Source organism: Sesamum indicum, linkage group LG4, assembly GCF_000512975.1.
Source record: "Sesamum indicum cultivar Zhongzhi No. 13 linkage group LG4, S_indicum_v1.0, whole genome shotgun sequence".
In the NCBI taxonomy this organism is placed as follows: Eukaryota; Viridiplantae; Streptophyta; class Magnoliopsida; order Lamiales; family Pedaliaceae; genus Sesamum; species Sesamum indicum.
This window is the reverse complement of record NC_026148.1, coordinates 878,907-891,727: the sequence shown is the minus strand read 5'-3', so window position 1 is coordinate 891,727 and position 12,821 is coordinate 878,907. Positions and strand designations below refer to the sequence as shown.

Below are 12,821 nucleotides of genomic sequence, written 5' to 3'. Positions count from 1 at the left end.
CACGATTGTCTGAACAAGCAAGTTCTTGCTAGTCTTGTCTTCTTGGGGGCAGGTGGGCAACATCTCATTCTTGGTATCTTGAATCTCTTACCTTTTGGCGTCGAACAAACATTACTTTCCGAGGTTTCTTTGTTCTTCAACTCCTCATTGTAAGAGGGCTCATCATCAATCCCTACTACCTCTAATTTCCTTTTTGATCCAAGAATTTGCTTCATCTTCACTACTATACGTACTTGTATTTGAACATGGAACAAATTATTATGTATGATGTGTCTGATCATCTTGCTCAATTTTATCCAAATAAATAGTTGAAAAAAGTGCACATTTATTACTTAATAATTGTAAGCACTTAGACCAGCTGAAAATGCACCAAACATATGAAGTTAAGGTTAGACATTAGAGTATTGGACAGTTGGGAAATCTTATGTCATTTGTTAACTAATGTACAACAACAACACAACATTACATGCAACAACTGCTACCACTATGCTACTCTTTTCTCTAAATGCTTACTAATTAAAACAATATATCTACTTCTTTTTCGACGAATAATAATTTATAGTAAACTCTCTCGATAAAGCAATCTACAGTAGGTGGAGCAGAAGAATTTTCCATGGTCAGAGTCGAGATGTCAGAAAAGGGATTTTCACATTTACTTTTAGGTAACAAGACTACTGATTCAGCGTGGAAATACTAGGTTGATCATTGACAAATTATTACATGGTTAATTTAGGTAATTCGAGAATCACCAGATGTGTGGTATTTCTCTATTTCTTAATATTTTTAAATAATTATATCAGTATCAATTAGGGTTTGGATTTGGATTGAAGCCCTACGTAGTCCGACTAGCCCGTAAAATAATTGTGGAGGCCCAATATAGAGAAAGGGCTCTTCTTTTGGGTTTGGGAAAAGGCCCAAATTTAGTGAATCCATATTCTAAATGGGCTAGTAGATGAATAGGCCCAATAAATTTCTCTATATATGTTCTTATTTGGGTCCTAATTCAAGTCATTAAAAATTATGATCTCTGAAACCAAATTGAAAATTTAATATGAACTAAAACCAAATTAAAAAAAATCGACTATAATTGGTAGTAGTGATTAGAAGAAGAAAGTGTAACTATCCCTATAAATTATACATCAACACAATTTAGCCATCATTAAATTGAGAGTCGTCATTTATTATCAATTGAGTCAACAGATATTAGTCATAATAAAACGTGCCAATAAATTCTTGTATTTTCTTTTTTTAATTAAAATTATTCATTAAATTTCGGCACAAGTCCAAGTTTGGTATACATAAAAAAATAAAAAATAAAAAAACCATTTTATCCTACTATCATAGACATCTAACCAAATATTTATTGCTTCTTCATTTTTTTTTTTCCAAATTTTGAATCTAATTATAATTGACTATTGCCATTTTATGTAGCTACATGTACAAATTCCATGTTGCTCTCCAGCTATATTTTGGATTCTAGCCGCACTTAAAAGTCGAGTACTCTACCGTTGAGTTAACAACCCGGAGAAAAAAAGTAAAAAATAGATAAGAGTTAAATTGGGTAGTGATTGAAAAAAAAAATTACTTTCGAAATAAACTTTATTGATTAAAGATTATTTTATCCCCATTTGTTAAAAAGATAATATTTTTGCTTATATTTTCATTTGTTCTTTTGTCAATAATAATTAATTTTTTTCTTAAAAAGTAATAAATTTTATTTCAATTAGTATATTTTATATTTATTTTTTTTGAAATATTAATAGAAAAAGTGAATGTTTAATTTAATAGTGCTCCCGCCAATTAAGTAAATATAATTATTGATTCATATACAATAATTAAACTTGCACAAATAAAAAAAAAATGTTATTAATGAATCATAGCCAGTTAATTTATATTTTCTAATGATAAAAGAATAATATAATTAGATAATACAACAAATAAAATATTTAATATGTGAAAGTATAAATTTGATTATTGTTAAATTATTCGAATTATTTAAAAGTTTCAATATCAAAATTTAATATGAAATTTAAAAATAGATTAAAAATGATAAACTTGGATTAAGATTATTGTAATGACGGTAAAATAATAAAAAATAAAGTTGAATTTATTTACAAAAAAACTAAAACAGTTAGAAGCACTCCTTAAGATGCTTCTAACTTTTGTCCTAAAACCATTTTTTCAATAGTTTTAGAAGTAGAAGCTAATATCCCAAATACTTTAAAAATACTTTTTTTAAACTAGAAATTGAAAAGTACTTTTTTGAAGCTCGTACAAATACTCCCATTAATTTATTCGAGATTATTCTTCATATACATAAAAAAATAAAATGAATTATCATTAAAGACAAATAATTTAATGACTATTTGACAATAATTTTAAAATAATGGTGAGGTTTAGAAGGTTGATTTGAGATACGAGTTTTTGTAATATTTATAATTTTTTTAGTAATAATCTCTGTTATCTTATTTTATACAGTAGAATCTTTATAAATTAATAATTTTTTAAAATTATAATTTTTCTCGATTCCGACTTAAGCCCAAGTTCTGAATTAATAATTTTGATAATTAATAAGATAATATTTTTTTTTTCGAAAAAACCCTTATATAAATCTATAGTTCCTTCAATATTATAAATTAATAATTTTATAGAATTACAAATATAACTATTGTTGTCTTAAAATTAAAATCTAGTCGTATTTCATCTCTAATTTTTTTTATTGCATCCAAAAGCTCCGATGATCGTTCTCATACTGCAACAAAGAGATGTAAAGAGTTGTTGCCGTTATGAGTGCATAATTGGTAGCAAAAGCACTGTAGAGGATTTTCACCCTAATATATGTTTTATTCATGAAAAAATTTATAAGTTCGTTGAATCAGAAAAAAATATCTTTAAATTGATAATTTATTAATTTATCAATTACTTTTCAAATTAATAAAATTATATGGTCCGATATTATTAATTTATAGAGATTTTACTATATAATTAAACTTAATTCAACTGATCATGGAAATTAGTAATTAAATATCTTATACAGACAAGACCCATAAAAATTTAATAAAATAATTCTAATTTTTTCTCCTAAGAAATTAAAAATAATATTTGGAATATTACATCATTATTTAATTTTCGTAATAATATTTATTTAAATTTTTGGGGATGACAATAATCGTAAAAAAGTATTTTTGCAATAATCTAATTGGCTCAACCGTATTTTCTCTTTTCCCTTTCGATTTGACTCTGGACGTTTAACCAGAATACACTTCTTCCTCAAGTCCGCCACGCTCATTCGCGGAACTCAAACCCACATTTCAATACACTTTAATCTCCCACTCCTCCACCTGCCTACCGACTCCACCGGTTGCCTTTGCCGTCCCTTCCTGTTATTTTTTATATAGCCTTTTCGCCTTCTCGGCCGGTTGCCTTTAAGATCACCATTCTACATCTGTGAGGGGTATTTTAATCTACACCACTGCCCCATCCCTGCTTCATACGTGTCATTACAGCACTAGTTTTCTGACGCAGGGAGATGGACGTCATTTTCCAGCAATTGTAGGCCTTTTTTTGTCAATTCTTGAAGTTATAGGTTTATTGGTGGGCCAATGAATAATATGTCATCAAGTTTCTTAATCATATATTTTTATTTTACCATATTTTTCAAAAAGGTTTGTTAAATTTCTTATTATTTTTTTATAATTAAAATTTTGAATCTAAACTGTATTATTTAAAGTTCATCCACACTATTATAAAGAAAAGTTGTGTTATCGATACAAAGTGACGATTTTGACACTGCTGCACTAATTTTTTGTGATTCCACAAATACCCTTCAATCATAAGATAATAAATTTATTCAACTTTCTAAATTTTATATTAAATTAACTACTCAATTAATATACTTTAAAGCGTGAAATATTACTTCGTGTATGCATGTAGAGACGATTTGCCATATGATTAATAAAAATAAAAAATAATATTTGAATAATGATAAGATATATATAACAAATTATAAAATCAATAATTTCATGTAATTGGTGGAGATTGGGACAAAGTAATTTAGTCAAAAGCAATTATTCAACTTACATAGTTTCTTGTAAAGGAAAATTAGCCCAGTAATTTGATTGGTGCAGTCCCATGACAGTGAGTACACAAGGATGCAGGTGATTATCACTTCAAATCACAAACATTTACTCCACTAAAAGAAAAAAGAAGTAGGAAAAAAGGATGGTGACTACAAAAAATATTATTAAATTATTTCCAATTTCTGACAATATTAATTACTTTTTATGTGACACAAAAAAATAATAATATTTTAGAAAAATATATTTCTGGATTTATTACATAGAGAGAGAGAGAGAGAGAAGAGAGAGAGAGAGAGTAAACAAAAAACATAGCATAGGAAATGGCGAAGAAAAAAGAGGGAAGAAGAAGAAGAAGCTGCTCTCCGCTTCTTGTTGTCTCACAACTTTCTCATTCTCTCTCACTCACTTTCTCTCTCTAGATCTGTAAATACACCTGCCCGTATGAAATTGAACGCCTCCCTCCACCTACGTATTCGATTAACTGCAAGTGAGTGTTTGTGTGTGTATATATATATTCATAATCAAGAATGAAGCTATTGCTGCTGGTGCTGGAGGGCTAACTATTTTTTTTCATCTTGATATAAGCTGGTGAGAAAGACTGCGTTTTTCTACTTGGGTTTTGCTTGTGTATGTCAGAACCCTCTGTGCCTGTGTGTGTGTCTATATCTATACATGAATATCTGTATCTATGTATGTTGTATGTACTGTTGCGTATATATGTACAATGCTTTCTAGAGTTTCTTGATTGTTTCTTTGCTTGTTTACATGTGTAAGAATATGATTGAAGTATAAGATATTTGAGTTTGAGATTGTGGGCATGCATGGTACAAGGCTAACAGGGTATTGTCTTTTTTGCTATTTATTCATTTTTCATTTTCTGTTTTGGGTTTGGGGAAGATTTGGGTATTTGCTTTTCTTTTTCTAGTTTTAGTGTATGGATAATTACTGTTGATCGCATAGCTATATATTTGGAGTTCTTTCTTGATTTCCTATCCTATGGTGAGATTGAGTTTTGAAAGAGAGTTGTTCTGGTTATTCATTTACCTGTTATTATCTTTTCCCTGTCCTGATTGTCAAACTATAAATACTTGAGTTTCCAAATTGACAGTAAGATCACTGCTAAATTTACCATTTTAGTTCCTATACTTGTAACAATGTTTTTGTCATTGCTAGATTTTAAGGTTATTTGTTGTCCAAGTTTGGCCCTATCTAAAATTAATCTTTCAGTCACTCAGTAGACTTCATTTTTCTTTCTAATTCTGAAAAGAATGATCTTTCTTTTACATGTATTTATGGTTTGGGCACTCATAATCAGTTTTGTTGCATCGACCAGTGGATTTTACTTATGATGACAACTTTTTTTGTCATTTTTCATTATGTCTTTGAAGTTTTCTCCCCCCTTTCTGATTCTAATATTGGACTTGCTTGTTTTGTTTTGTTTCATCCAGTTAGATTCCAGAATGGAAGCATTTCCAAGTTTGATTTGTTAGAGCCTGGAAATAATCCGTGTATATGATTTCCCGATTCATTTGACTGGTAGAAGAACTGCAATCATGAATGTTAGTCTTTTGAATGTTGAAACTGAAGATGCTTTTTGGGGCTTGCTTGAATTTGCTGCCAATAATGATCTAGAAGGCTTTAAAAAGTATGTCGATCATGAACCGTCCAGTGTTGACGAGGTTGGGCTATGGTATGGACGACAAAAAGGGTCAAATAAAATGATTGTACAGCAAATGACTCCTTTGATGGTTGCTGCCACTTATGGTAGCACTGATGTTCTGAAACTGATTGTCTCTTTACCTGAAGTTGACGTGAATCGGTCTGCTGCATCCGGTGGATCAGTAAATGCTATTGACATCGTGCAACTACTCTTGGCAGCAGGCGCGGACCCAAATCTAGTTGATGCCAATGGCCGTCGCCCTCTTGATGTGCTTTTTGTGTCACCAAAGTTGCAGGGCATGAAATATTCCCTTCAGGTGCTGCTCGCAACAGACACTTCATTTGAGGAGGAGCACAATCTGAGAATATCAATAGCCCCTTCAAATTCAAATTCTCCACCACTTTCGCCATCTCATTTGAATGGATTGCCATGTTCTCCGGAGTTGGTGCCTTCTCCAAAGGGTGGAAAGTCCAATGATGTTCCAGCATCATCTGTACCAGAAAAGAAAGAATACCCTATTGACCCATCTTTACCAGACATCAAGAACAGCATCTACTCTACGGATGAATTTAGGATGTTTTCATTTAAGGTCCGACCCTGCTCTCGTGCCTACTCACATGATTGGACTGAGTGCCCCTTTGTACACCCGGGTGAAAATGCTCGAAGAAGGGATCCAAGGAAGTACCACTATAGCTGTGTACCGTGTCCAGATTTTCGTAAGGGGGCATGCCGAAGAGGGGACATGTGTGAATATGCTCATGGGGTTTTTGAGTGCTGGCTCCATCCTGCTCAATATAGGACTCGGCTGTGCAAAGATGGTACGAGTTGCAATAGAAGAGTTTGCTTCTTTGCCCACACAACAGAGGAACTGCGGCCCTTGTATGTCTCTACTGGTTCTGCTGTTCCATCTCCGCGTTCAAGCAACTCTGCTGCTAATGCCATGGATTTTGCGGCAGCAATGAGTCTTTTACCCGGTTCACCTTCTTCAGTCCCTCTGATGTCTCCATCTCCGTTCACTCCACCAATGTCTCCATCTACAAATGGCATTTCAAACACAGGCTGGCCATCTCAACCGAATGTTCCAGCATTGCATTTACCTGGAAGCAACTTCCAGTCCAGTCGGTTGCGTTCGTCTCTGAATGCTAGAGATATCCCCCACGAAGACTTGAGTTTATTTGCAGATATTGATGTCCAGCAGCAGCAGATCTTAGCTGAGCTATCCCTTATGTCTCAACCAAGCATTAATACCAATTTGTTGAATCGTTCCGTTCGTTCAAAAACACTTACTCCTTCAAATCTAGACGATATTTTTTCTGCAGAGAGCTCTTCTCCTAGATATTCTGAACAAGCATTGGCTTCAGCTGTTTTCTCGCCTACACACAAATCAGCAATACTTAATCAATTCCAGCAGCAGCAACAGACCATGCTATCTCCAATTAAAACGTCATTTTCACCGAGAAACGGTGATCACCCCATAATGCAGGCTCCTTATGGGGTTCCAACTTCTGGGAGAATGTCACCTCGCACAGTGGAGCCTATCTCGCCAATGAGTGCCCGGATCTCAATGCTAGCTCGACAAGAGAAGCAGCACCATCAATTTCGGAGCCTCAGCTCCCGTGACCTTGGCTCTAATGCTGCAGCTGCTGTTGCCTCATTGGAAGAGAATTGGTCAAAATGGGGATCACCTAATGGGCCAGCGGAATGGGCTGTTGGTGCTGATGACTTTGGTAAGCTCAAGAGATCATCGTCGTTTGAACTTCTCAACAATGGGGAGGAGCCTGATTTATCTTGGGTTCAGTCACTTGTCAAAGAATCTGCACAGGATGCAAAGGATAACTCAGCTCCCCATGTTGCTGGCGCTGTGAACACCGGCCCATCATCTGGTTAAGGTGCAAATATGAATGTTCAGATTGAACAAGTTGTCCAATCTGTTTTAGCTGCATTCCTCGAACAAATGCAGCTCGATCAGCTGATGGCTCAGTAAATCGGACTACTTCTAGTTCCAGTAAACAAGAGATTTTGGTAAAGTTACCAGCTTTAAATTTTGGGGTTTTTTTGTTCGAATGCTATAGAAAAGAAGGCTGCCTGGCGCCAGAAAAGGATGAGTTTCAAAAGATATGAAGAAAACACTAGTTTTTTGCTATTCTCCTTCATTCTTTAAACTAGATATTGCAGAGAATATTGGCTAGTCACTGGGATGATTGAAAAATAGGCCCAGTTTAGGAAACTACTCTCAATTACTGAAATACATATTGCTCTAGTCTCTAGGTCTTTATCTCTAGTTATTTCCCTTATCCAGTGAGTATAAATTTTCAAAACAAGGTAGTAACTTCTGTCCCTATACGAAAATTCATGCCATCAGGGTTGTAGTGGTATACCATTGGTGTATCTGTAATTTGAGCGGGGAAAATAGGTGGAGGAAGAAGGTCCTCTTTGTTGTAACGTGGAATAACATTCCGTTCCAGGATAAGGGAAAGAAAGACTAGAGAACATATTTGATCACTGATGTAACATGAAGATAAGTGCGATTCGCTTTCGCTATCCCTTTTTTTATTATAATCTTGGTGGGATTTCCTTCTTTTTGCTAAATTCTTGATTTTGCCTACTCGTTGTGTTGCTTTCTTGTTTGCCCTTTACGTTTCCTGTTGTTTCTAGTGCTGTTTTTGTGTGTGTTGGTTTTGGTAAGTGGATTGTCAACAAGGCATGGGAACCTCAGCAGTGGAATTCCATGTCCAAAAAGTTGGAGCTGAGAGTCCATGCATGATGTGGATGTGGATGTGGATGTAGATGGAAAGAAGCCTTTGCCTTTTGTATTCTCTTTTGGCTTTGGGAGATCAGATACCATGGCCAAAATCTACAGTACCTGAGGAATTATGAAAGCTTTCTTTGCAAGTGATGATGATGATGGAATTTGTATGGCATGAATGTTGATGATCATTTGATGCTGCCTACTTTATTTCACATGTGTATCTCAGTGGGAATAATTATACAAAATCTCATATTCTTTTGTCCTATATTAAAGTATTTAATTTCGAGTTTTAGATGAGAATTGAAAAAATTAGATAATTATCTAACTTTTTTATCATCTCCCTTTGAAATACTGGTCTGGAGTCAGTGGTATTAAACAATCTATACTATTATAAATAAAAGAGGTATTATAGACGCAAAGCAACGGTTTTGCTACCGGTCACCAATTTTTTGTGATCCAAAAAAGTATAATTTAACTGATAAGATAACTAATTTATTCAATTTTTTAAATTTTATATTATTTTTCTCATAAGTTAGTTTTTATTTGTTTATTTATCTAATTTTTAATATAAGGTGTTGGTTTATATATTTTTGATTATTTGTTTTAAATGAGAAGGTATTTTTCAAAAAAAAAAAAATTGATTTAGTAGTAACTAAAATATCATTTTGGGACGTCTTAAAAGATTTTCTTTTTGTCATTTCCGGGGAGGGTGACTTTGATTTTATATATTTTGTATTTTATTATTTTAATATTTCTATTGGTAGTGGTGTTTTTTTTTTTTTTGGTAGTGGTGGGTTGTGAGTGGGGATTATGAACAAGGTATTGGAACCTCAACTTCAGCATAATCTAATTGGAATCCCTAATCTTGGATTAGGGTTCAAAGAGGATGAGGACATACATGGGTTTTGGATTGGAATAAAGAATAATTAAAACAAAAAGGTACACATATATTCCCTAAACTTAGATCTATTTATATAAATATTTTTTAAAGAGATGTCGATATAATTTATTTCAGTGGATCACATTTGTGTAAGTGGTTTTTTTTCCGAGATGGGGTAATGTAAAATACAATTATAATTTTAAAAAGTGTATTTCTAATTTTGTAAAAGATGTAAATATTTGTGTAATTAGATCTCGAACCTCATAATTCATCCACATAGTTTCTCAATTTTTTTTTAAAAAAGGCCTATTATTTCTTTGAAAATTTACGAAGATCAGATGTCAATCGATAATTTTTAAGATTCTAGTGGGAGTTTATTATTTTCAGTGTCTCTCTATATAGGTATAACTATTATTAATTAAATCCAAAAAAAAAATTTTAAGTACAAAAATTAAGGTCAAATTGCATATTACCACCTGTTTTTAAAATCCAGTTAAAAGTTTCTCTGTATTTTAAAAATAGGCAAAATTATTCCTCTGTTTTCTTAACTATAGCGAACTTCCTCTCACCCGTTAGTTGAAGTTAACGGCGCTAAATGTTGTTAAAAGACCGTTATACCTTATTTATTTATATTATTTCTTATTTTCATGATCTTTGAATTTTTTTTTTTTGATTGCATGATAGGCATAGGCTTTAATCAATACATCTCAACAGTTAAATCTAAATTATTAAGGGTCAAAACTTAATCAATTTTGATATGTTTAATTATATGATATAAAATATAAATTATTATTTATAAAAATAAAAAATAACAAAATTAACCCCACCCCCCTCAACCCATCTGCCCTCCCCACCCCAACCCCCTTGTGCCGTCCAATGCCGTCCAAAACTATCATGCCCACTCTCACCACCTGCAAATGCACTCCACCTTCCGTTAATTTCTAACGAAAAATAGGTCTTGTTTTGGGTTTTAGAAATCTGAGGTAATTTTTCATTTATTTTTAAAATCGAGGAGTGTTTTTAATTATTTGTACAAAACATGGGAATAAAATGCAACTTGGCCAAAAATTAAATAATAAAACCTAGAGATTGAATGTATAAAAGGACAAGAGATGGGCATATGATGGCTTGTCTTTTCAGTGCTTAATTAGGTACCTTTTTCTCTTTGTCCAATCAATAACAATGCATGAGAAAAGGACTTCAACATTACAACCTTTTCATTTTCAAATTTTATTATAATTTCCCTTTCCAAAACATACAAGTAAGATAAAATAAAATAATTATTCACTGATGCTTTCATTGTTTAATGTTGTTAATATGATGTTGATCTTTTCTTTTTTTTTTTTAAGCTTTTGTTTTTCTTTTTGTTCTTTTTCTTGAAAAATTTTAACCTAAAATTATGATTATTATAATTTTAATAAATCCCACATAGGTATTTGGATTAATATCATTATTATTTATATTAGATTTTTTTTCTCCAAATTTTATATAGGGTTTTATTAAATTAAATAAATAGATAATTTGGTGTTTGTATATAACCTTGTATGTTTTTGATTTTAAAGCTCGACATTAGTATCTAATTTTAAATGAATTCTTGTTTATGTTCCTATATATTGGTTCTTGACTCTACAATTAATTCAAACATTATATTAGAGTTTAAAATATTGCTTAATTATTGAGTATCTATTGAGTCCAAGACACTAATTAAAGCTAAGTCAACCTAAATTAATTAAGAAGAATAAAATTAATACATATTGAGTGATGATGACATAAATTGAATATATATCTTATGCCTAAGTTTATTTTATTTTTCTTATTTAATAGTGATGCGTGTGGAAGCAGCACAGATCCAACAAGTTTGGATCTTTGTTTTCAGTTTGGGCCAAGAGATAAAAAAATTTGAGAAACGGAACCTGCAAAACAATACGTTAGCACTCCAATGCTCAAGTTAGTATTGAATTTAAGAGAAAATAAATAGAAGAAATAAATTACAATTAGGAATTATGATATGGTGATTAGTTGCAGGAGAGAAATTGTGTTAATAATGCAATTAGAGTGCAAGAGAAGAGTGTGATAGCAATATTCCAGTGTCTGAAAGGTGTCCCTCGCCTGGGGCCAAACTTGTATTTATAGGAGGTGTCCCCTTTAGGCAGGATTTTGCATGATTTCTTTAATCTCGAGATGAGTGGATAGAAGTTGTTAAGATAAGCCATTATCCGATCTTATCTTCTGCTAATTTAGTTGAGAGAAGTATGTTTTCGAGTTGAGGGAGATTCTTCGTTGTTAAGGACTCCTGAGGAGTCCTTCTGTTCTAGGAGTCTAGGGTTGTGAAGGGACCTTTCTTGACACGCGTCTCCCATGTTGGTTAAATGTCATGCGTGACAATATAGGTGGACGCCATGTGTTTAAGACTGGGTGCAAGCCTCAATTGATCATCATTATTGGGCCATGAATTTAGGCTAGATCCGTGAGTAGCTTGGGCCCTTCTCCTCGTATGGATTGTGGGCCTGATGGGGGAGGTTTGGAACCTCTCTTTCTCCCCCTAATGCCATAAATCCTATTGGGCTGTTAGAGAATTCTTTTTTTATTGGGCCATACACATCAAGTAGATTATAAAAAACTAATATTAAACATTATCATCTAGACATGACATATTATATATATATATATTATTTAATTTATTTTAATAAATATCATATAAATTAAAAAAGAGAGTTGTTGATAGGGTAGGGTCTAATAAGAAAAGTATCTAAATAACAAAATTACTCCCCATAGGATTAGGACAAAAAATTCACACTTTTGTTTTATGAGGATCCGATCTGACTGCACTCAATGATCGAGAATCACCACTGCTGATCATTTCAAATTCAGAGGATGGTGATTTTAACACTTAGATTTGTATTTGTACGGATATTTAACTTTATAAATAGTCCAAAGCCATTTGGAGTAAAAGAATATTTTTAACTTTTTCTTCGATCTCCATATAAACTAACTTAAGTATCAGAGGGTTTAATTGGGAATCTCCCGAGAAACCTAACATTTACTTGTGTTCTCATATGCTAACACTTATTCGAATTGGACTGCCCTCGAGGTCGTACCGATCTCGAACTCATATTAGTAGTTATATTTTTGTACATTCAATTTCGACATTATATTAATTGCAAACAAACTTTAGGTTTTAACATTAGTTACATGTAACAATCAAATAATTAGACTACTAAAATTTACCTAACATCAGCAAACAGAGTACAATAAAATCAAAAGGACACATAATTTAGCCTACACATAAAGTATTTGGAAGTTAGGAATCAAACAAAGTTGAATCACACTTTAGGTTAAGATATTGACCATAACAATGATATATTGGTCCTAAGTTTAGCCTTCATCTGCCACCATCATATTTCAATTTCATACATATATGTGGTTTAAAGAATTCTTATCCCAATAAAAATT

General features: G+C 32.5%; 1 protein-coding gene across 1 annotated transcript; it reads left to right on the top strand.

Annotated features, from left to right (window-relative positions):
• LOC105159739 (zinc finger CCCH domain-containing protein 30-like) lies at window positions 4,349-8,328 on the top strand. Its single transcript, XM_011076918.2, has 2 exons — window positions 4,349-4,667; window positions 5,528-8,328. Exon 2 carries the CDS (start codon window positions 5,633-5,635, stop codon window positions 7,625-7,627), a length of 1,995 nt encoding a protein of 664 aa, XP_011075220.1. The 5' UTR covers window positions 4,349-4,667; window positions 5,528-5,632; the 3' UTR covers window positions 7,628-8,328.

Bases quoted from the DNA above. Each gene is read 5' to 3' on its own strand.
- LOC105159739 (XM_011076918.2), top strand. From the start codon at position 5,633: ATGAATGTTAGTCTTTTGAATGTTGAAACTGAAGATGCTTTTTGGGGC.